Here is a 25,004-nt window from a genome sequence, read left to right on the forward strand (position 1 = left end):
CCTTGATAGAGCCCTCGGTGCTGACTCAGTGTTTTTGACTGATTCTCACTGTCTTCTCTCTGTTCTCTCTTTGTGTGCCTCTCAGGGCCAAACCTCCGCGTGAGATCCCGCAGTTCTTGTGCCCAGACAGAAACAAGGTCAACTTCATCCCTAACAGCGGCTCAGCGTTTTGCCTGGTCAGCATTCTCAAACCACACAGTCTGATGAGCGTCCCCACTGAGGCCGAACAGAGAGTGTCCCGCGGCACGAGCACCGTGTCCCAGTAACCTTCCTCCTCTCTCTCCTCTTTCTACCCTTCATCCTGCCTCATGTATGAGACACAGTGAGCTTGATATGCAATCAATCAACCAATCAAGTTTCCTGGCAAACTAAGCACACATTAGAAATCAAACTAAAATGAAGTCAAACAATAAAAGAAAAGAAAACGTAGGTCTCTATTTTGGTAACACTGCTTATATTTGATAAGATAAAGACATTTGCTATGCAGCTTTTTAGGTCAGTACTTGTACTACTTAAGGACCAGGAGGACATGCTTTTGTGAGGGTTTGTGATAAGCATAGATATATTTTTTATTGTTCCTCTACCTTTGATAGAAATGAGTGAATGGAGATGTGTGGATATTTTGTATCTCTCAACGGACGGACACACACGCACACGCACACAAAGAGAGCATCTGCTCACGTTCATCATTCTTCCTTCACTCTGAGTGCGAGAGCTCGAGAGACTGAGAAAATGTAACGTTTTCTAATAGCTTGCAGTGTATCTCTTTTAGAGAACTGGATATTTCATAGATTTCGAACAGTGCATCATTTAATACAAATGATATCTGAATTATTTTTGGATGATCGGACAAGACCATGAGACCTGGTGTGTAAAAGCTGGGTTTATGAAGGCCTCTGTCTTAGGGGGTGTTTTTTTTTGTTTTGTTTTTTTTGGCCTGCGCCCTTCTGTGTATTTGGACCATGAGGCGGATAGCAGGAGAGACTAATGTCAGACAGGCTGAACCCTGCTGGCCTTTTACACCCCTCCCGTCTTCCCCCTTCATGGTTTGTGAGAGGCACAGAAAGTGCAGAAAAGAAAAGAAAAGAGCGAGCGAGTTCTGCGCTTCATGTGCGACGCTCTCCGAGTCGGCGTTGATGACTGGCAGGTGACAGCAGCACAAGAGCTCAACAAAACGGCATGCTTTTGTTCGTGTGGCCGTAGAGCGCATTTCAAATGAATTTGGGTCCAAACGCTGAACTTCAAACACATCAGGGAACAAAGAGTGTGTGAGAGAGAGAAAGCACTAGAGAAAAGAAGAGAGAGATGCAGTGATGAAGGCATGATGAATTGAGTGCGCGTGCATATGCGAGTGAGTGTGTTCTCTCTTCTCTCACTCGCCCACTGATAAGGCCGAGACTGTTGAACCGAAGGCGCTGTGACACTGAGAGAGCAAATCTGGAATATGAAATTGCATCACAAGGATAATTTAATGTCACGGGACTTTGATTTCAACTGTATTTCGTTAGCAGTTATGATCAGACTGCGATTAAACTGTATAGGATTTTCAATGTCAATTTACAATGAGTTTTAATAATATAGTCCAAAATGCTTTGTGTGTGTGATCAGAAAATCTGCATTTATATCCAGGATGCTTTGTGCAGATCATGTTAACATAAGAATAAAAATGCAGTATAATGTCATCACGTTTAAGAAGGTAACAGTTGTACCTTCAGTGCACAGTTCACACTTCTGCATGCGATCTACCAGCTTTGAGTTTTCAGGTCTCTCAGAGATGATGGAAAAACAAAACCAATTCCAAAAACTTGTAAAATTATAATAATTTCCTGTCACTCCCTGCTTTTTGGTCAAGTCTCTTTTCCTCAGTGTCACAGAGCTGACTGTAATAATTAACACTGCTTTCCAAGTGTCTCATTTATGTTCTCATATATGCTGTAGGCATTTTATTTTGTATTGTGGTTTATGTTGTAATAAGCAACTCATGGCTGAAAGGCAATAAGAACAGGCTGTTAGGATCACTCTGTAATCCTGTCCAAAGAAAATGGCTGCTGTTGAAGTCAGGAGGAAGAGTGAAGAACAATTCCAAGACCGTTTACTATTCCGCAGTATCAGTAAACTAGAAAAGAAAGGGAAAAAAAATCATCAGGCTCAAACCTGTGTAATGTTCTAACGAAGACCAAAGCCGTGGAGTGCCTGCTTCAGTACGTCGCACTAGTGGCTTGGTTTCCGACCTTCGCTCATTCCCTTGTTTGTTGGGTTTGGGCTTAAGATTTTGGGTGGAGCCCAACACATTTCTGTAGTATTGGGGTCCGTTTTTTTTTGTTTGTTTCTGTTTTGTTTGCAACTGTTAAGGTATTATTTTGTGCTTTAAATAAAATAATGAACTTGAAAAAGAAAAAAAAAGTCGCACTTTTTGCCAGTGTTGCAGATCAATTAGGTTCCTCGTGGCTTATAGCTTTGAACACCATTTTTAACAATTTCAAGGTCTTAATCATCTGAAATCAGCTGATGGTTATCACTGTAGGTCTGTACTCAGGAATGTACGAACATTAAGCTCTTCCCAACAACAACAAAATATTAACAGTTCTCTGTTTTTGGAAAATTTTATGATTTATCTGCTTAGTATACGTGCCTATATTTAAGTAGAGAGTATGCTCAGTGTAGAGACAATTTTAATGCATTTTTATAAGAATGGTGGCCTTCCTTTTCTCTTCCTAATTAGTGGATTTTGTTAGCTTGAAAGAATGTGGAGAATGAAAGTGTCCTACATGACCTAGTCACATTTACACGCTCGTACAACGTTTTGAGGAAAGTAGACAAGATGATCAGATTAGACTCGTGTTTTAGAGAGTTCTTTTCAGGTTGCACATTTAGGTCTGCTCAGACACGGCTTAAACACTGCTGTTGTAGGCCTCTGATCTCTTACTGTGTGTGAGATGTCTGTCTGTCTGTTCTGTTTTTTTTTTTGTTTTTTTTCTCATTTTATTCCCATACAGTTCATGTACTCCATAATGTTCCTCTGGCTGTATGTAATTCAAAAACAGAAAAAGAAAATAATAAAGTTGCAGCTGCTCCAAATACAAAATAAGAGGTGGTGGTGTTTTTCTTTTTTTCTTTCTTTTTTTTTTTTTACTGGTTGACGTCCAGCTGGGTGGAGATTAATGTGTTTTTCAATGACCAGAAAATAATCTTGGCTTTATTAAATTATATGAAACATGATTACATGTCAAATGTGCTCATCTGAAAAAATCCAAAAACATTCCAAAAATGTTGAACAGGATCATTAGAGATGTAGCTGTGACCCTGAAATGTGTAGAAATCTCAAGTCATGTAAGCCTGTTTCTTTTGGCACGCAGCTTTATAAAGACAAACATAAGCCTTCCAGCATGTTTCCAAAAGAACTCATACCCGCCACCTAGTGGAACTACAGAGAGGGTTTTGTAGGACAAGGAAAAATCCTGACACATTTCCATTTGCGCCATTTAGCAGACGCCCTTGTCCAGAGCTACGTACAAGAGTGTGCTTATGAATGTTGGCACATAAATGTTTATAACTCAGAAGTGTACTAGATGAAAGTCTGAGTTAGCTTTAAAAAAAAAAAAAAATTTTATCAACATGGTCTATTTTGCACAATTTCATTTAACTACTGGCCAATAGGTGCCAGTAGGAATTCACCTTTGCTTCATCTCTACTTAAAGAGATTGATGCAGTAGTGATTTAGTGCTTGAGGCTGTTCAGCTCTCTCAACTCTAACTGTCCTCTTCGCTCAAACACTTCAGCTGCCAAATTTTCAAGTCATTGTTTACTTTCTCCATTACATCTGTGCTGGCTTTGTCATCATTTTTTGACTGTACAAAAAATTTACTAGTAAGTTAGAAAAAAAAGTTTTTGAATGTTTTGTTCTCTTGAGAGCAAAAAACTGCATCTCTGTATATATTGCTGTGTGTGTGTGTGTGTGTGTGTGTGTGTGTGTGTGTGTGTGTGTGTGTGTGTGTGTGTATTATATACATGTAATGTATATAACACACAAAAGAGTAAGCAACTATTTTTACCAAAATTAACCAGCTCACATTTCAGCAACCATTTTAGAATATCTTTTCAAGGGAGAATGTTATAGAAATGAAACTTTAGATTTTAGAGGAGTCAATGTGCAGCTTGTTTAGCAGTACAGATTTACTGTCCTCTGGCAATAACAACATACAGCCATTATTGTCAAAATAACTAGCAACAAATGTGAGTCTATATTTTGTGTGAGCACCATTGTTATCTCGCATTGTCTTAATCCTCCTGGGCATGAAATTCCTGGGCACAGGTTGTTCAGGTCTGGTGATATACTTTGCCACTCCATCACATTCACATTCAGCTTTCTCAGTGAGGCAGTTGTCATCTTGGCGGTGTGTTTGGGGCCAAGTTTTTGAAAGTAGTGCATCATGTTCTACTTCAGAATGACACAGTACACATTGGAATATGAACCTCAATTCCCTCAATGAACCTCATCTCCCCAGTACCAGCAGCACTCATGCAGCCCCAGACCACGATGCTACCACCACCATGCTTAACTGTAGGCAAGGCACAATTTTCTTGGTGCTCCTCACCAGGGCATCAGGTGGTTCCAGTAATTTATGCTCTTGGACAGTTTGTCTTAGAAAACGTTACACAACGTACAGCTTTTATCAAATAGGGTGTACTCACTTTTGTTACCAGCCATTTTGAAAATAAAGGCTGTATGTTGAGTTATTTTTAAAGGACAGTAAATCTGTACTTCGAAACAAGCTGCATATTGACTACTAAAAAAAAAAAGAAATCCAAGTTTTATTTCTATAGTATTGTTTCTTGAGACGAAATACGAAAATGTTGGCTGAAATGTGAAGGGTGTACTCACTTTTGTATGATACTGTGTGTATGTGTATCTGATTTATTTAATTTTAAATTGTATCAACGTGCAATTAATGCAGCGCAGATTTCTGTTTTACCATTTTTATTAAAAATATATATATATATATATATAAAAGAGGCAAAAATAAAAACCTCCAACACACATTTATTCATTTCTTTACTCAGACATAAAAAAAAAGAAAAAGAACTCCAACTAAAAATAATTTTTAATCACCAAACATTTGTTTTACTGATGTGCCAAGTCTCAAACCAAGCACCAAAATCCACCATGATGCACACATCCCACCCACTAACAGTTGCCATGATAAAGAGATCATCAGTGTCATTCACTTCACCGGTCATAATTTTATAATGACAACGACGTATATGTTTTAATGTCTGATTATTTGGGCTGTTCCCTCATTAATCCATTATCAATTGAGCAGATAAAAGGTCTGGGATGGATTCCAGGTGTGGCTTTCCTGTTTGGAAACATGCGGTCAAAAGAACTCTCAGTGGAAGTGAAACAGACTATTGTTAGGATGATAAAACAGAAGAAATCCATCACAGAGATAGCAGAAATGTTTAGAGTGGCTAAATCAACAGTTTGGAACATTCTAAGAAAAAAGAGCACATAAGTGAGCTCGGGAACTTAAAAAGGCCCGGACGTCCGCATTAGACAGAAAGTGGTGGATGATCGCAGAACCCTTTCCATGGTGAAGAAAAACTCCTTCACAACATTCACCAAAGTGAAGAACACTGCAGGAAGTAGGTGTATCAGTATCTAAGTCTACCATAAAGAGTAGACTTCGTGGGAGCAAATTCGGAGGGTTCACCACAAGGTGCAAACCATTAATCAGCCTCAAAAATAGAAAGGCTAGATTAGACTGTGCCAAAAAAACATCTAAAGAAGCTGGCCCAGTACTAAAACAGCATTCTTTGGACAGATAAAACTAAGATCAACCTGTACCAGAATTATGGGGAAAAAGAAAGTATGGAAAAGGCTTGGAACAGCTCATGATTCAAAGAACACCACATCCTCTGTAAAACATGGTGGAGGCAATGTGATGACATGGGCATGCATGGCTTGCAATGGCCATATAATAGTCAATAGTGTTTGTTGATGATGTGACAGAAGCAGCTGGATGAATTCTAAAGTCTATAGGGGTATACTTTCTGCTCAAATTTAGCCAAATATTGAATCAAAAGTTGATTGGACGGCGCTTCACAGTACAGATAGACAATTACCTAAAACATACTGCTAAAGCAACCCAGGAGTTTTATAAGGCAAAGAAGTAAAATATTCTTCAATGGACAAGTCAATCACTAGACCTTAACCCAATTGAGTATGCATTTTACTTGCTTAAGACAAAAACAAGCAACAAATGAAGACAGCTGTAGAATGGCCTGAAAAGCATCACAAAGAAGTAAACCCAGTGTTTGGTGAATTCCATAGGTTCAAGCCTCCAACGGATTCTTAACAAAGTTTTAAAAATCAACATTTAATTTACAGTAATGTTTATTTGTCCAAATTTGTTGTTAATAAAATGGTTGCAATTCCTAAATGTTTTGTAGGATATTTTTGTTCAACCCCTCTAATTAAACCTGAAAGTGTGCCATTCAAATCTCAGTTGTTTCATTTAAAATCCGATGTGATACTGTATATATATATATATATATATATATATATATATATATATATATATATATATATATATATATATATATATATATATATATATATATATGTTACAATGTAATATTGTTGTTGTTACCGGTTTTTAATTTGAAAGAATTCTCATGCTTGAATGATGCTGTGACAAGATTGCAATGAATTTTGACGAAAACACTTCACCTATGACATTGTTGCTCCAAATGAGGAGGGTTGTGTTAGGAAGGGCATCCAGCGTAAAACATGTGCCAAATCAAATATGCGGATCACGAAAAAAGAATTTCATACCGGATCGGTCAAGGCCCGGGTTTCCAACGACTACCACAGGTTTCGTCAGCCAACAGGGTACCGGTGGAAATTGGGCTACTGTTGGCCGAAGGAGGAGAAGGAGAGGAGGGAGACGTCTACAGAGACAGCAGGGAAAAAAGAAGTGGAGAGTGGAGGTTCGGGTGCACACAGGTGAATTATGTTCTATGTAGGAAATGCAACCTGAGGGAGATTGGAGACTGTAAGGTGTTGGCAGGGGACAGTCTAACTAGACAGCATCGGATAGACAGCATCGGTAGCTAGACAGCATCAAGACAAGGTAAGGGAGGCAAGATTGAGATGGTTTGGACATATGCAGAGGAGGGACATGGGGTATATCAGTAGGAGAATGCTGAGGATGGAGCCACCAGGAAGTAGGAAAAGAGGAAGACCACGGAGGAGGTTTATGGATGTGGTGAGGGAAGACATTCATGTAGTTGGTTTGAAAGAGGCAGATGTTGAGGACAGGGAGGGTATGGAGACCGATGATCCGCTGTGGCGACCCCTAATGGGAGCAGCCGGAGGAAGAAGAAGAAAAAGAAGAAGAAGCAAAAGAAGAGGATGTTGAGCACCAGCTGAGAAATGTGAAAGTCCAGGAACATCAACTACTGAGGGCACAACTGGTGTGGGTTTGGCATGCATTATGCCCTATGTACAGAGACTTTTGGTATATAATGGAGGGTGTGTAATATCAAAAATGTATGTTCTCCTAGATGCCTTTAAAGTCTTTAGATTTTTAGTCTCTAGTCATCATACAGCTGCTGAATCAATATCTCTTGTAATGATTTATCTACAGTGTTACAGAGTTCATATGGGTAAAGCCTCTCATGGCTCTCACCACAGACTGAATGTGTTACAAGCATTTGGGTGAAATGTGTTTGAAATTTTGCAGTTCGCATGCTTTTCTGCCAATGTCTAGCAGTCAGCCCATATACATTTTTTTGTATACGTGGAGAAAAACTGTTCACACGGAGGACAGAGAAGAGACCTTGTCCAAACAGGGACTTTCTCCCCATGTGACTCTGTAGTTTTATGCTAGCATTCACAGATAGTCTTTATTTTATGAGAGGCCATTATCTAAGTCTCTAACAGGGACAATTTCTGCATCTTGCAGATCAATTATTACATTTTTACTTCAGCTAGCACAATCCAAATCACACTGAGTCTAACACTATTTATAACAGATTGTATATAATGCTCATACAGAAACACAACGATGAGTGAGTTGGGGGATGGGATAGATTTAAGTGGAATCCATTGATGCACAGGTCGCAGGCTCGGCCAGTCTTGTGTGCCTATAAGAAACGTTCAGGAAGGAGGCCAGGCAGGCTATTTAAAAACAGCTCATATAATTGGAAGTGGCATGTGATTAGCACAGCAAGGGGTTTAAATGAATAGACCAGGATCCCTCTCATTTTTGATATGTTCCAACAACAATCTGCTTTTGTGAGAATCCATAGGAGCTATATAGTTCACATACTTGCAGAGCATTTGCACTAATGGCTTTACACATGCATGCACACACACACACACACACACACACACACACACACACACACACACACACCCACAATCCCCTTGTCCATCTCTCACTCCAGCTTTTATGTTGAAAATAGACCCAGATCTTTTTCCCCTCAAATTGCATTGTCTGAGGATGTGAGACATGTGTTAGACTACTCGTCTCCACGTCCCAGAGCTCCCCTTTGAGCTGTTCGTTTTCTGATCTCCGTGCCCATGGACCATTGGGGGACAGGCTTCACTCCCAGCCTGGGATTACAGGCCCAGATTCCTCACTTTTTCCCTTCACCCAGAGCGTGCAAAACCTCATTGTTACAGGCTAAGCTCAGATGCTTGGCTGTTAGTTTAGACCTGACAAAGGATCAGCTGGTCAAACACAGTCCTCGACACCAATCCTACTTCTTCAGGCCCAGTGCCTTCACCAGTCTTTTCCTGTTTTCAATTAGCGGAATGCTGAGACAGGTTTCCTGCCCAGAGGCAGACAGAAGAATCAGAAATCATAACCAATCACTTATTTGTCAGACTTCTCAAATTGAGCTAAAGGATCAACTGTGATTTTAACTCAGACCTTGTATCAAGCTGTATTTTTACCTAACGTGGAATGCAGAATAGCACTGCAGTGCTGACAGCTAGATTTGTGGTTTTCTGAGGACTCTTTAAAAAGAATATAATCAAGATACTTTTGATACAATTATTAAACAGAATCACAGAAAACATTAATCTATCTCCAAATATAAAGCATTGTGTCTGCCAAACTTAGTAGTTTGTTTACTCTAAGGCTTTCCAAAATGCAACATTCTGTTAAAATATTAGTTTAATATGTCCAAGATTCCCTCACTACAAAGCCCATAGTTTGGAGTCAGACCTGATTCAGACCAGCTTCTCCTATTAGGCTGTTAAGTGCCAAAAGTGCAGTGTGTAGAGGCATAACAGTATATCTTAATGTGTTGTACAGCATTTTTAGGTTTTGTGGTTATTTGTTAGAGGTTTAAGTTTATAGGAGCAGTGAGGTCATAAGAAGTGGTATGGTCATAAATGCACACAAGTCCCCTCGAATCTCGAACGTAATTGATCATCTAACAGTCATCAGTTGTGTCAAAAGTTTACTTCTTTGCTTTTTTTGCTGGTGCATCAAGGATAGCTTTGGTAAAAAAAATAAAATAAAAATTAGCACAAAAATAAAAATTTCATCAGTGCCTACAACTCCACAAGTTGGCTGTGAGATGGAGGAGAAGGAAAAATTCTGGAGTGAGTTAGATGAAGTGGTAGAAGGTGTACCTAGGAATGAACGATTGGTGATTGGAGCAGACTTTAATGGCCATGTTGGTAAAGGGAACAGAGGTGATGAGGTGATGGGTAGGTATAGCCTTAAGGAGAGGAATGTAGAAGGACAGATGGTGGTAAATTTTGCTAATGGAAATGGCAGTGGTGAATACGTATTTTAAGAAGAAGGAGGAGCATTGGGTAATGTATAAGAGTGGAGGAAGGTGCACACAGGTGGACTTTGTTCTATGTAGGAGATGTAACCTGAAGGAGATTGGAGACTGTAATGTGTTGGCAGGGGACAGTGTAGCTAGACAGCATCGGATGGTGGTCTGTAAAATGGTTTTGAGGTGAAGAAGAAGAGGAGGAGGAGAGTGAGGACTGAAAGAAGAATAAAATGGTAGAAACTGAAGGAAGAAGTCTGTAATGTGAGATTCAGAGAAGAGGTCAGACAGGGTGGTGGTGAAGAGGTGCAGGATGATTGGGCTACTTCAGAAGTGATAAAGGAGACAGCTAGAAAGGTACTTTGTGTGACATTTGGAAAGAGAAAGAAAGACAAAGAGACATGGTGGTGGAATGAGGAAGTGCAGGGGGGCATAAGGAGAAAGGGGTTGTTGAAACATAATTGGGATCAGCTGAGAGATGAGAAAAGTAGTCAGGAGTACAAGGAGATGAAGCAGCAGGTGAAGAGGGATCTGGCAAAAGCCAAGGCGCTATATGAGAGGATGGACACTAAAGAAGGAGAAAATGATTTGTACTGATTGGCCAGGCAGAGGGACAGAGCTGGGAAGGATGTGTAGGTTAAAGCAATATAGGATAGGGATGGAAATGTGTTGAATAGTGAGGAGAGTGTGTTGAGAAGATGAAGGGAGTATTTTAAACAGCTGATGAACGAGGAAAATGAGAGAGAGAAAATGTTGGATGGTGTGGAGATGGTGAAGCAGGAAGTGGATAGAATTAGTAAGAAGGACGTGAGAGCAGATGAAGAGGACGAAGAGTGGAAAGTCGGTTGGACCAGATGACAAACCAGTAGAAGCATGGAGATGTTTATGAGAGATGGCAGTGGAGTTTTTAACAAGATTGTTTAACAACATTTGGAAGGTAAGAAGATGCCTGAGGAATAGAGAAGGAGTGTGCTGGTATCGGTCTTTAAGAATAAGGGAGCAGTAACTACAGGGGAATAAAGATGATCAGTCACACCATGAAGTTATGGGAAAGAGTAGTGGAAAAGTCAGGCTGAAAGTAGAGGTGACCATCTGTGAGCAACAGTATGGTTTTATGTTGAGGAAGAGCACCACAGACGCATTTGCTTTGAGAATGTTAATAGAGAAGTATGGAGAAGGTCAGAAAGAGTTGCATTGTGTGTTCGTGGATTTAGAGAAAACGTATGACAGGGTGCCGAGAGAGGAGCTGTGGTATTGAATAAGGAAGTCAGGTGTGTCAGAGAAGTATGTGAGGGTGGTGCAGGGACATGTATGAGGACAGTGTGACAGCAGTGACGTGTGCAGAAGGAATTCTGGTTCAAGATGGTGGTTGGACTGCCTCAAGGATCAGCTCTGAGCCCTTTCCTGTTTGCAGTGGTGAGGTCAGACTGGAGTCTCCGTGGACAATGATGTTTGCAGATGATATTGTTATTTGTCATGAGAGTAGGGAGCAGGTTGAGAAGAGCCTAGAGAGCTGGAGGTACGCGCTGGAGAGAAGTGGAATAAAAGTCAGTAGGAGTAAGACAAAGTACATGTGTGTAAATTAAAGGTTGGGCAGTGGAGTGGTGCGGTTGCAGGGAGAAGAGGTGGAGAAGGTGAAGGAGTTCAGGTACCTGGGGTCAACAGTGCAACGTAATGAAGAGTGTGTTGGAGAAGTAAAGAAAAGATTGCAGGCAGGGTGGAGTGGGTGGAGAAGAGTGGCAGGAGTGATAGAAGGGTATCTGCAAGAGTGAAAGGTGAATTTTACTGTGGTGAGACCTGCGATGTTATAGGGTTTATAGACAGTGGCATAAAGTAAAAGACAGGAGGTGGAGCTGGAGGTAGCAGAGCTGAAGATGTTGAGATTTTCATTGGGAGTGACGAGGATGGACAGGATTAGAAATGAGTTTATTTGAGGGACAGCACATTTTGGAGACAAGATGAGGGAGGCGAAATTGAGATGGTTTGGACATGTGCAAAGAAGGGACATGGGGTATATCTGTAGGAGAATGCTGAGGATGGAGCTGGAAGGAAGAAAAAAAAGAGGAAGGCCAAGGAGGAGGTTTATGGATGTGGCAAGGGAAGACATGCAGGTAGTTGGTTTGAAAGATGCAGATGTAGAGGACGGGTGGGTATGGAAACGGATGATCCGCTGTGGCGACCCCTAATGGGAGAAGCCGAAAGAACAAGAAGAGGAGGAGGAGGAGAAGGAGGAGGAGGAGAAACAAGAGGTAATTTGATTTTAGTGTCAACATTTTTTCAATTGGGTTTCTTACCATATGGAATGCTTATTTAGCCTCATGTGTAACAACATTTATTCTGGGTTACCTACAGAGATATTGTACATTATGCACAACTGTAGTCATGGATTTAAAAACACACACATGAGCAATTAGCTCCATTCACATTAAGAATAGAGCTTGTCAGCTTCACCAGTTTTCCTTTAAAAGACAGTTCTGAAGGCATTTGTATTTTCCCAAATCGAAAATATGTAGGAGACTGTGAGGAAAAGGATATAGGTGATAGTTTTTTTGTTTGTTTTTGTTCAGTTTTTCAGGGCTGTACATTTTCTCCTAATATTTGACAGGATTACCTTTGGAAATCATTCTTTTTAAATATCTTTTGAACTTAATCCTTCAGGAGATATTTAAAAGTAAGATATTGCTAAATTATGACAGAGTGTGCTGATCTAAAGCACTAGTCTGAATCATGTGTTTTCCAGATGTGTTGGTGCACTTTGTACTTAGTGGTGAATCCCACTGGGTACAAAACACTGGCATTGAGGTCTAAAAGGGTGCATGTGTACACTGTAACTAGCAAAATATTATCAACAATGTAGTGTGAAATATTTCAATGCATGACATTATAATTGTCATTAACCACTGCCAATTAATAAACTTGCACACCTGCCAAATGTTTTTTTATGCTACATTCAAACATTCGTAAGACTCACAGCTCACAACAAAATCTCTCAAGTGATAGTAATTACGCTTCCATCCTGGCAGTTTATAAGCCCTTTAAAGATCTCTAAGGTGCGTCAATCTCACACACGCATACACAACACAAAGTCACACTGATGTTCACTGAACTTATCCTGTTCTAAACACATTCTTTTCCACAGCATGGTTCATCTTACTCAAAGGTTTTATCAAAGATTTTATTTTTCTTATTTGCAACAGACACTTTTTAAGCAATTTACCATTGAGCATAGAAAATCTAGGGCGTTGATGCACAGAGGGCCTTTTTGCAGAGTTTTGCAGTCACATTCATGGAATTTTTTTTTCATCTATTTTGGCAACAGCTTTTAGAACAGGAAGACAGTATAACTGTAGCATTCTTTAAAATGACTCCAGTAAATTAAAATATATATTCAGTGAGGCTTCATTTTCAGCTAACTTACTTATGAAATGTGTTTGATGTGGCACAGAAGACTGGTCACTCCTACTATGGTTAGAGATGAAGGTTGAGTCATATGTAGCTGACTCACTGGGTGTTTGGCACCCGCTAGTCGCCCTCACCAACCGAACCTGCCACCCACCGTATGTGGCTGTTTTGAATCTTTCTGTTTTGAAAGAAGTATTGAATCTTTCTTCAACCTAAAGAAAAATTAGCAGGTAACTTGCAGTGTTTTTCAGGATTCAAATATCTCAACGATGAATCATAAATCAGGGGATAAATCATGACTGTGTGCGCTGATCTCAAACAGTAGTCTGGAACGTGTTAATGTGTTTGCTGTCTATAAGTAGGTTTAAAAAGCTTTAAGATATCTTTTAAGACCTAGAAGAAAGAGCTCTTAGAACAAAGTAATACTCTCCCCATAGACTGTTCAGCTCTTCAGCTCTTTGAGCTGCGGATTAATACCAAGCTGCATTGCTGCAGTAATTATGTGTGTTGCTGAAGTTTGATTTCAGACATGTCAAGTTCAGTTCCAGATATGAATCTATGAGTCTAAACAGTATATTGTCCTCTTTGTGTCCAGGTTTAATAACCCACACATTTTTTTTAAGTCTTTAAAAGTCCTGAATTTGTATGAAGTTCTTGAATTTGTAATCATACAGTTGTCTTTTCATAGTCTTTTTTTTTACTTTTCATAGTAATTGTAGTCCATTTTATTTGTTTGCTTATTATGAAATGTTTAAATCTGCATTAAAATCATGGCACGCTGTAGAGACTAATACTAGGGATCACTGCCGTCTTTGCAAAAATAAGTCATTTTCTTTTTCGTATGACCTAGAATAAAAATTCCAAGCTTTACTGCAGTAGTTGACTGCTATGAAATATGTTATAATTCGGTGTTTCAAACTTTTAATCATGTCTGGTTTGTTAAAAGAAGGTTTCTTGTGCCCCCACTGTGAATTTAGTGGCATCAGATGCTTATGATATATACTACGGATTTTCCTATGTGGTAGAGTTTAAGTTCCGGCTCATGTCCAGCAGAGGGCACACTTGAGCTTGTCATTACCACCACACAGTGTGTTCTTTTTTTGGTTTTCTTTATGGCACCAGGTTTTCAGGAGTCTGTGATCATGTTTGGAAGCATAGACGAGAAGATCCAGTGCACAAATGTTTCTGCTGCAGTGTGACCGTTATGGGAAGTGGTAGCTCAGTGGTTAAGACTCTTGGACTTCTGATCGGAAGTCAACCCCAAGCTGTCACTGCTGGGCCCTTGAGCAAGGCCCTTAACCCTCGACTGCTCAGTTGTTTGAATTAAATAATTGTAAGTCGCTCTGTATAATGGTGTTTGCTAAATGCCATGAATGCTATAGATTGATGAGCAAACCTTGCAGAGTACAAATTTAATTAAATGAATCCAGAAGCCTATTTCCAAACTTAGCATTAAAATGAATAATTTTATCATGCTGTGCAGAATTAGTCAGATTTAAATGCAGTGGTGGACGTTGAGTTAACTTAGAGATACACTATGTAAAATATTACTTAAGTAAAAGTATTTGCCTTTAAATGTATTTAGTATCCAATGTACTATGGTTTATTATGGTTATAATGTTCCTATTATTATTATTATTATTTTTGTCACAAGACTCTCTCCTCAATCAACTCAGTTTATGTGAAAAGACTCTAATGTTACTCTGAGCACATCAATCTAATGATAGAATGATATTATCAGTCAGACACTGATTGATATCTATTAAAATGATTTCAACTAAACATTCGTGCAAATGTTGTGGCCGGTTTGAGTCAGGAGTTTGTTCCATCATTTATTGCTCACAAAATGCTCTGAACTGACACTAAACTGTATGTCGGTGATAAGTAGATACCACCAAACAAAACAAGTATAAAACAGAGCACATGCTCTACACTGATTGGTGACTTGCTGTGTGCTTTTATCCACTCATAAATAAATAGGAATTACTGATTTTGTAAAATGTAGTTAAGTTAAAAGTAAGATATTTAACTTTAAAACATTGTGAAGTTAAATTAAAAGTCTCCCTAAATGTAAATACTTCAGCAAAGTACAGATACGTGAAAAAGCTACTTAGGTCTCGTGTTTCTTTCGGCTTCTCCCATTAGGGGTCGCCACAGAGGATCATCCATATTCATGATCCGCATGTTCGATTTGGCACATGTTTTCACGCTAAAAGCTACTTAGGTACAGTAACGAATTACATTTACTTTGTTACTGTCCACCAATGTTCTAACGAACACTCATTCACTCACTTTCAATAACATCTTTATCTGTTTAGGATACACTGAAACACTGAGAGACAAACTGGTATTAGTCCCGGGTGGGTCCACTGGAGGGCAGCATTTACTCACATTTACACCTAGGGCCATTTTACCACTTGGTATGTTTTGGGGAGCTAATTTATTTATGCTAGCTCTGCTAGGCTTGTAGAAATATTCAAGAAAATTAGATGAAGCATTTCCTTTTTTCATTTCCAGAGCCAGGTGTATGTATATATCTATTAGATTTCCACTCAAATAATATTTTTTTAAATTAGATTTCCGTTTATATAATTGAGAATCTTTCACCTTTGTAGACAAAATTAGGAAATTGTTGACCCCATGGCTAAGGGACCCCTTGCGATCCTGATGTAAAATGGAAAGCCATCAATGTTATTATATTGATCTTTTCTATTATTCAAACAAAAAATCATACTGAACAGGCCAAAGAGTCAGTCAGATTATTAACAGTAACTAGTAATATTGAAAACATTCAAAGCATGAAGTGTAAAAAAAATGCTATAACATTTCGGGGAAATATAATTGATTACTGTCCTTCATTCAGTTGTGTCTGCACTGTTAGGCTGTAAATAACTAGAAGGTCAAGCTGTTCATGTGGAAAATCTCTCAGGTCAGGTGCAGTTCAGATTGAAAACAGATGGATGTGATTAAACTTTATTTTATGTGCTACTCTCTGCAATGCGCAGCCGACTGAAGTAGGAGAAGACCCAGGGCCGAGATATGCATTGCTTTTGTTTCAGACCCTCTTTCTCAACAAATAGTCCTCTCTGGAACTGGAGATTTTGCTCCATTTCTGCCATCTGCCTGGAAATTAAAAAAAAAAACTTTGTATTTCATAAGGTCTTACATTTAGAATTAGAATAAGGTTTATTAGCCAAGTATGTTGACACACACTGGGAATTTGCTTCTAGCAGTTGGTGACTCTCGAAAAGACAGACACAATAGCACTCTATATTTAGTGTAGACTATACAAGACAATACAGACTATATGATATGGCAGAATGATTGTTGAGATGTCTTTGCTTTGACTGAAATACTTATGAAACTCTTCATCCCACATGGCTGCTTCCTCCACTGCTCGTCGTCTCTCCTCTGCAGCCTTCCTCCTCTCCTCTTCTTCCTTTTGGCATCTGCGTAAGTACTCCAGCCTTTCGCTCTCATCCATCTTCTGTAATCTCCTATACTCCTCTTCTTTACTGACCTCCTCCTCTTCATACTGCTGCTTTAACTTATCTATGTAACCCACACAATTGTACTCATTATCATGAAATATCTCATTATACATTTATATATGATATACGTATATATAAACACGTCTTTTTAATTTTTTTTTCCATTTGTATTAAAAAAAATCCCAAATGTTTACATTTATATAAGGTGTCTGCAACAGGTAACAATCAAAAACCTTAGGTCAGACCAACAGAATAATACAGTGAGTGTGAATGACGTGGCAGAGATATAAAGGAAATCAGTGGACTTAAAGAAAGAAGCAGTTATGTTTAAGTGAAAGTCTGCTCAGTAATATCTTGAGAATACTTGCAGGTTTCTGTGATTTTGAATGGCTGTGTGACTCTCTCTCTCTCTCTCTCTCTCTCTCTCTCTCTCTCTCTCTCTCTCTCTCTCTCTCTCTCTCTCTCTCTCGACTATAAAGTTGCTAAACTTTGGAAACGGCTTTAAGTGCATGAAATGTACCTGCTCTTCTCATCTCCTTTTCATTCCTCTCTTTCTGAAGTCGTTCTAAATATCTCTTCTTGTTCCTTATTTCTTCTTGCCTCCTCCTCTCCCTCTCCATCTCAGCCTGCTCACTCCTTTGTCCCTCCTTCTCTCTCTCTGCCTGTCTCTGTCGCTCTTCTTCTTCTTTGTATTTTCTTAACCTGGGAAATGCACCACAAAAAAAAAAAAAAGTTGTTATTTATTCTAAGTCGTTTATGATTTTGTTATAGGAATCTTATAACAGAGTTTGGATAAAAAGGTGAACCTGGCCTGCTGTGCCCTCTGTCTCTGCTCCTCCTCCAGCTCCAGCCTCATTCTCTCTTCCGTCTGCTCTTTATCCTCCTGTCTCTTTCTTTCCTCTTCTTTCTCCTCAGCTTTCTCTTTCCTCTTCCTCTCCACCTCCAGCCGGTGACGTTGGGCCTTTGCGGCCAGTGCTGCCGCCACTCTGCTTTCCCTCTGGTTTATTGCTTCTTTGCTCTTAGTCTGAGGGGATAGAAATGGCCTGAGTCATGCACACCCACTAATGACCATATTTAATCATAATTATACCACAGCTCTGCTGAATTTTCAATTGCAATTGGTCAGAAGGTTTTCTATAAGAGCAGATCTGACAGTGGTAGTGCTGTGCTGTTAGTGTGTAAAAGAAAGTGTAATCATTTATACAGTGAAGATGTCTAACATTTATAGAAGGAGTTTATTGTGTCAGCAGTGTATCAAAGAAGTGTTTGATCAAAGGAAGTTCTTTAGCAGTAAGGACTACTTTTTGAAGTCTTGCTTACAATTGAATGTTGCCTTATTAATTTGGAGAATAAAACAAAGGTTGTTGAGGAAGTGACTAAATTACTATGATAAGAAAAAAGATTATGCTACTAAGTGTTAAGCTTTATGTTGACCAGAAGAGGTTATGTTCATTAACAATCTTAGCTAGAAGGAACTTTATATATTATATCTAATATTTGTATTTTTGAATAATTGTCCTAATCATTTTTTTTAAGAAGAAATTGACCATAATAGTTTTTATGCTGAAAATGTTGACCCGCAGTTATTTCTTTTTTTTTTTTTAACCATTTTACTAATACCCACATCAGCTGCTGATTCAGACCTAGCAGGATTGGATGCAGGTTGGTTTGTTGAGACGCCGCCACGTGGCAAGAAATTAGGAAGTTGTATTGGGCTAAACATGCCCGTATCTGATGATGCACTGGATCGCCGGATGCTCCATGTGCTCGTTGAGGACGATTTGGCAGAGATGTAGGATCTGGAGGAAACTGCAGATACATCTCTCTCGTGGAAATCAGAGATCCGATCCATGTCTTCATCTTCACCACCTTTTCTGGAGACTGCAACCTGCTCACTCTCCAGACTGTGTCCTGCTACATGCTGCTTATTATTGATGTTTTCCTGATCAATATCCGGACTGTGTCCAGCATCATGGTCCTTTTGGACAGTTGAAGACCGGCTGCTTTCCATACAATCCGTAGCGTATTCAGAAGAACCACAGGAATAGTCTTCTGCTGATTTGTCCTCTGACTCACTCAAGAGTGTGTTGGTTGATGTCTTCTCACGTCTCCCTGAACTGTATTTCCTCTTTTCAACTTGCATTACTTCCTGCGACAGCTTCGGTTTACCTGAGTTGAGATGAAACCAGGGCATGATTTGGCATATTCAGGAATGGCTTTAGATATTAGTTTTACACTTATTACTCAAAACTCACCCACAACAAATGCTGCTTGACCTTTGGACCTCTTTTTTATTTTTTCCACTGTGTTTTGTGACTTTGTGGACTTTGCTTTCTCACCACTTGCCTTTTTATTTTTCTTCTGCAGAACAAAAGACAAGAAATGTACAATGAAGAATAAAAGGGAATAGTCACTGTTCAATGTTGAGACTATAATCTACACCAGGACTCACTTCCATTAGACCAGAAGCTGTTTCTTCAATAAAACTGTTGTCTTGTGACTCTGTGTCCACATTTGTGTCTGCATCTGTCTTCTCTGCATAATTAATGTGTGTGCCTCTGCTGCCATGCTGATCAGACTTTTGCTTCTTCACATTCCTTATGTGCTGATCTTCTGCATTGTCTAATTTACCTGGTTTTTTGGACTTGCTGTCAAAATATAAAAAAACAACACAGAACACTTAGTTAGTGTCACCCGGTGGACAGTGATGGATTGTCACGTGGATAAAATGTAGCTCTGAGCAAGGAATGGAGGCAGATGGAGAGGCGAGCTCTAATCCCTGCTTTCTCGCAGGAGGCCTTGGCTGAAACTTGACACACGGGTAAAGAGTGATCTCTTTACCCGTGAAAGAGAAACTGAGCCGGATGCTGAAGTGAAACAGAAGAGAGCGATATGTAAATAATAATTAGACAGGATATTAATGACTCAACCCCACAATGCCATGTTGCTTGAACTCACCCGGACCTTTGACCTTTTGTTTTGACCTTCAGTGTGTGCACCGAAAACATTGCTGTGTTTAAAACCTAGGTTTCAATGGTCAGGGGTTCTTGCTTTCCAACAGGTTTTTCCTTTTTAGGGTACATTTAAGCAGAACTTATTATTAACTGTAGAAACTATGTTGAGGTAAACTGATAGTAGTTAAAAAATTCAATAGAGTTATTTGAATACTGAGAGCAAGGTTAATTTTTTTACTGCATTAAATAGAATGATAGTAATATAAACTACACTCTGGATGCTGCCTTTTGCTTTAGTAAGAGTAGAACAGGCCTAAACAAAAGAATATAATTGAAAATCTGTGGTTGGTATAATAGTATCTCATTAGCATTTCTTGGAATGATACAAACATGTCACCATCTTCAGAAACTCTGGGCATGAGTTAGGAATACACTCTCGATGGAAAACCATTTTAATGCAGGACGGCATGCACACACATGCTCATTTACACCTCGGGGCCATTTAGAGGAGCTAATCCACCTATTGAGATGTTTGTGGAGGTAGGAGGAAACCAGGAAACCTGTGGAAAACTTGCATAGACAAGGAGAACATATGAAATTTTGCGATCAGTAACCCAAGCTCAGGTGTAAATCATAGTCACTGGGGACATGAGGTATTTTTTATAAGCTTCCACTTGCCCCTCTATGAAATAATTATCTTCTATGTATTTGTGGGTGTGATTTGTAATGTAATTATACATAATTCACAACATTTACAAATTACGTTAGATAAAAGAGTTTAAAAAGTATTATGATGTCCACCATACTATGGTCTAAAGTTCAAAAGTGTTACTCACGCAGTATTTTTAAACGGATCTGTCTGACTTTGGGGTTTTGTTTTATCAATACGTTCATCTGCAGCTGTGGGGGTTGAAAGAGATGTTTTTTGAGTGCTGCTAGCAGACACAGGTCTAAGTGATGACCCAGGGTTCCCTCTTGCCTGTGTCCTTCCTCCTGTCTGTTGAGTGATATCTTCCCCTAAAGGAACAAAACCACAAATCTTTATTTGTCAAGTGAGTGTGCTGGAAACCATGATCCATGTATATTGAACTAACCTGACATTAGATATTAGAGTATGTAGTGTATTTTAGATTTACTAATAAAGCATTTAAAATGGAATTCAGCCTTTTGTCCACAGATTAACATGGAAGCTACAATTATAGGTTATTCCAAAAGATATTAACAGTGTAACTCCCCTGTTAGACATCAAAATAATCTGCAATTAGTCCAGCTTACTTTTTTTAATGGAATCCCTCTGTCTTCGCTTAGTTATTTACAATTAATTTTAGACTGAAAAAAGATTGTAGGTCCAAAAAATATGAAGGTTTCAACATTGTGCACTGGCAATCAAAATTTCTCTTTATCTCTATAGTCCAGTTAGAACTGACCCAGCTAAATATTTTGAAAATACTTAATGTTGACTACTGCTTGTGTTAAACGTGTTGACCAGCTTTAGATATAGCCTACAAGTAGAGTGTGAAATACACCTGCTTTTAAGAGTCTTTTAATAGTCATGTCATTTAACACCTCTCTAGCAGACCATACAATCTTGTTAGTGTTTTAAACAGAGGATACTAGTTGCATTTAAAAAAAAAAAAAAGGATTGTAAACCAAATATAATCACAGAAATTTTATATGTAGCTGACATTCTCTTATTATAGTTTATTGTGTGATATTTTTATACCTTTTTAGAGATTTCAAACACATTAATCTCTTTGTTCCTATCATTCCGATGGCAAAATGACTAAGTTTTAGTCATAGACTATACACTAGACTATAGTGCTTGGTGCAATCCCATTATTTATTATTTAAAAAAAGTTAGATCTAAATTCACACTTTAACAACACAATAGCTTCTCATATACTTTATATACACATTCTTTAAATATTATTCATTAATTTGTCTTCATATAGAGTTGTGGTGGTTGTGAGGCAGTGCCTGTGAAGCAGGAAAGCTCCCTGGGTGGCATGCCAGTTCATTACAAGGCACCATGCACTCACACACATTCACACACACTCAATCACTAGGGAAATTCTAAGCTGCCAATCCTCCTACTGGCATGCTTTTGGGAAGGTGGGATGAAACCAGAGAACCCAGGGAAAACTGACACGAACATGGCGAGTGAAACTCCACACAGGCTGTAAACCAGGATTAGAATTGAACCACTGGATCTGTCATTACTTGCCATTACTAGCCCATACTTGAATCCTAAACACTGAAAGGTTTGGTCTTAAATTTGGAAATACTGGAAATCCAGAGAAAGGCATTTTTTGTTTTGGCTAATGTTGTACTTACCGCTGCTGTAGGCCTGACTTTCTGTACAGTTGTTTGTCTTCTCTTTTCTTCGCTCAGGTACAAAAGCCTGGGAAGAAATCATGAGATTAAACAGGATACAATTGTATTAGACCAGATGAGGAAGCATGGTGTGTGCACTATACAGGTGAAATGAGGTGTGGTGGGTACTTTTATTCTTCATGTTTTATTTTTGTTAAATAGAAAGTGCCTTTGTGTTGACATGAGAAAAAAACAGCTCACCGGTGGCATAAAAAAAGTAATAAACAATTAGCTTGTTATTGAGATTAATAAGTATTTTAAATAAAATCTGACTTGATGATGGTAATGAAAAGGTTATGGGGATTTATGCAGAAAGTCATGTGAGCAGGATCTGCCTGTTACTTGTAAGGAATCGCAGTTAAGTGAAACAACATGACATAAACCAGTCTTCTAACGATCTTATTACACTGTCCTATCGTAGGTCTTTGTATATAAAAAAAACACCAGACATTTTTTTTGTTATTTTGTCTACTGCATTACTTTGGCCATACGAGAATGAAACTATTGGTGGCATATTATGTATACAGCCAAACGTTTCTGTACACCGAACCACCACATTCATAGACTTTTTAAACATTACAGATCGATTTCCGTTTTTTTGTTATAATCATTTCCACACTTTTTGGGGAGTTTCCATCAGAGTTTGGAGCAGGGCTGTGCCTAATTGTATTCATTCAGCGACAAGAGCAGAGGTCAGGCAATGATGTCAGATGACGAGGTCCGAGTACAGTCAGTGTTCCAGTTCAGTGGGGTTGAGGTTTAGGTCAGGGTTCTGTATTGGCCACTTGAATTTTTCCAAACCAACCTTGTCACACCATGTCTTTATTAAATGTCTTTATTTACCGTGTACAGGGACAGTGTTTTGATTAATCACATTTTTTCTATTTTTATTTTAGGATGACAAATTAAAACATTTATATGAATGCCAGTGGCAGAGCTTGAAAACATGCTCAATGTTTATGGGGGGAAAAGGAAATCTGAATTAAGCCTCACCTGAGCTTTCCTCCTGACTCTCCTCCCATCGGTGCCAGAACATTCCTCAATCTCCTCCACTGTGATATATTCATCAGATCGAGGTATGACCTTCAAAACCATAAACACAGACACCCAGCATGATGGCAATCATATGTGTATTGTGAACTTCCATAACACCATTAAAGCATTTAACCCATATCTTAGTTTAGCTGGCAGGTCTTCTTCTTTTCTTTCAGTTACATGAAGATCTATGCATCATAAACTTTGCTTGGCAACAGTACACTGGACTCTGTTAAGACACGAGCCTTGGTTTATTTAAAGCCCAGATTTTATTAAGTGTTTATTTCTTAGTGCTGCTACAGTTACTTAACATGCTGAGACATCATGGTTTGAGTAAATACACTAGGATTTTTTTTTTTGAGCTGTGCAGGTGCAGCAGGGTGTTTAGTTCAAACTTGTACCTCTTGCTTAGTGCTGGCTTGATTCTTGTGACCTTGCATAGCCCCCACTTCTCTGTCATTCAGTCCTCCTGTAAGAAGAAAACAGATGCATGATTGTCTGGACTTTACTTGGATACATGGCTGCACATCTCTACACACTGTCTCTGCAGTGTCTGTGCGATTACCACTGACAAGAACTTAAATGCATTTCTCTGTACTGAAAACAACAAAGGAATAAAACCCTGTTTACTTGAAATGAATGGTGTCAGTGGAAGTTGAAGAGCATTCGACCAATTCTAATCAGTAAAATGTATGAATTTTTAACGTTTATACAAAACTGCAGCCATATTCTTACATGGATGAAACAGGCATGACAAATAAATCTGTTCTTATGCAGGCTTTCCAAATTTTTTACTAACTACATACTCTGTGGTTGCTGTGAGGTTTATTACTACATTGGTAACACAAATATCTTAATTATAATCTTAAAAAAGTAAAAGGTAGTAATCTACTAAAGGATGAGCTGCATAAAGGCTCTAAAACAATGAATCCTAAATAATGGGATTTCTCTAATTAATTGAATTCTTCATCAGTACGGGGAAAGGTGCACTATTATTATCCATTATAATTGCACACAATGCAACGGACATAACATGTAAACCTGGATTATATGTTTAATTAAAAACAAAATGTGCATTACTTATGTACTCATAACTTGACTATTTCTAACAATTGAAAAGACAATGTGAGTATTCTTTTGCACTGCAGCTGTAATTTAACACTGATATACCTGATATACCACTTGAAATAAGCAGGCAACAATTCTTATGCTTTTAAATTAAAGAGAAGTGTTTTTTTTTTTTTATTTTGTTTAAAACAATGCCATGTTGTATGCAGTTGGCACGAGACAAAAGAGAACCATAACGCTCTGTTGAAAGTGTATCTAACCGAAAATCTGACCTGTGTGACCGGTGAGGTCTCACTTTACAGAACCCCAAACACTGCACATTCCTGCAGCAGTGCTGATAGACACACACTCACTAAAGTGAGCCTTGTGGGCTTTGAAATCAGCCGCATATGGCTATTATGATGTTTGTTACCACCGGGCTGGCAAGTCATCCATAAAGCTTCATTCCACTAGAGGGAGTTTTAAAATGAACCCTGACAACATTATCATCGCCTAGTATTTTATCCTAATCAAAGAGAGCGACGATATAACAATGGCTAAATTGTTTTTAAACTGTAAAACTTTAGTTCTGCATTGAAACAGGCCTTTATAGAACCATCTGTCCATCCATTAAATGTATCTAGACAAAAGGTGACACCTTTAGGAGTCAAATTGACATACTGCATGGGTAACACAGGGACCAAGGCTATTTTTTTTTACTGTTTGTTCGTTGACTCTCACACACATGCACAGGCAGACACCCTTTAAAATGTCAGATGTTTATGTACTCTTTGTCTCGAGCCCTTGGAGACATGGTGAGCATGAACAGTGTTTGGCTACAGAGTGGTGGTATTTGCTTTATGCCTGTGGGCAGTAGATCAGACCCAACAGAGCACGGCAGACT

At 38.8% G+C, this 25,004-nt stretch overlaps 2 protein-coding genes across 4 annotated transcripts in view; one reads left to right on the top strand and one right to left on the bottom strand.

Moving 5' to 3' along the window:
- Positions 1-2,403, top strand: part of fam117bb (family with sequence similarity 117 member Bb) — a 34,187-nt gene extending 31,784 nt beyond the window's left edge. Inside the window, exon 8 of the mRNA XM_083538021.1 lies at positions 86-2,403. Coding sequence (XP_083394147.1) covers positions 86-266 — 181 coding nt within the window. The 3' untranslated portion in view covers positions 267-2,403. The remainder of the gene's footprint in view (positions 1-85) is intronic.
- A 12,616-nt stretch (positions 2,404-15,019) lies between these two features.
- Positions 15,020-25,004, bottom strand: part of kiaa2012 (KIAA2012 ortholog) — a 31,485-nt gene continuing 21,500 nt past the window's right edge. For 2 of the 3 annotated variants that reach the window (XM_083537982.1, XM_083537983.1), the window contains exons 14-24: positions 23,455-23,522; positions 23,012-23,101; positions 21,980-22,046; positions 20,482-20,662; positions 19,144-19,339; positions 18,947-19,052; positions 18,316-18,860; positions 17,498-17,715; positions 17,212-17,393; positions 16,557-16,752; positions 15,020-16,323 (exon numbers count right to left, since the gene is read on the bottom strand). In XM_083537982.1, coding sequence (XP_083394108.1) covers positions 16,179-16,323; positions 16,557-16,752; positions 17,212-17,393; positions 17,498-17,715; positions 18,316-18,860; positions 18,947-19,052; positions 19,144-19,339; positions 20,482-20,662; positions 21,980-22,046; positions 23,012-23,101; positions 23,455-23,522 — 1,994 coding nt within the window. In that variant the 3' untranslated portion in view covers positions 15,020-16,178. The remainder of the gene's footprint in view (positions 16,324-16,556; positions 16,753-17,211; positions 17,394-17,497; positions 17,716-18,315; positions 18,861-18,946; positions 19,053-19,143; positions 19,340-20,481; positions 20,663-21,979; positions 22,047-23,011; positions 23,102-23,454; positions 23,523-25,004) is intronic. The other variant, XR_014533001.1, reaches the window with a different exon arrangement.

Source organism: Silurus aristotelis (assembly GCF_946808225.1).
Source record: "Silurus aristotelis genome assembly, chromosome: 3".
In the NCBI taxonomy this organism is placed as follows: Eukaryota; Metazoa; Chordata; class Actinopteri; order Siluriformes; family Siluridae; genus Silurus; species Silurus aristotelis.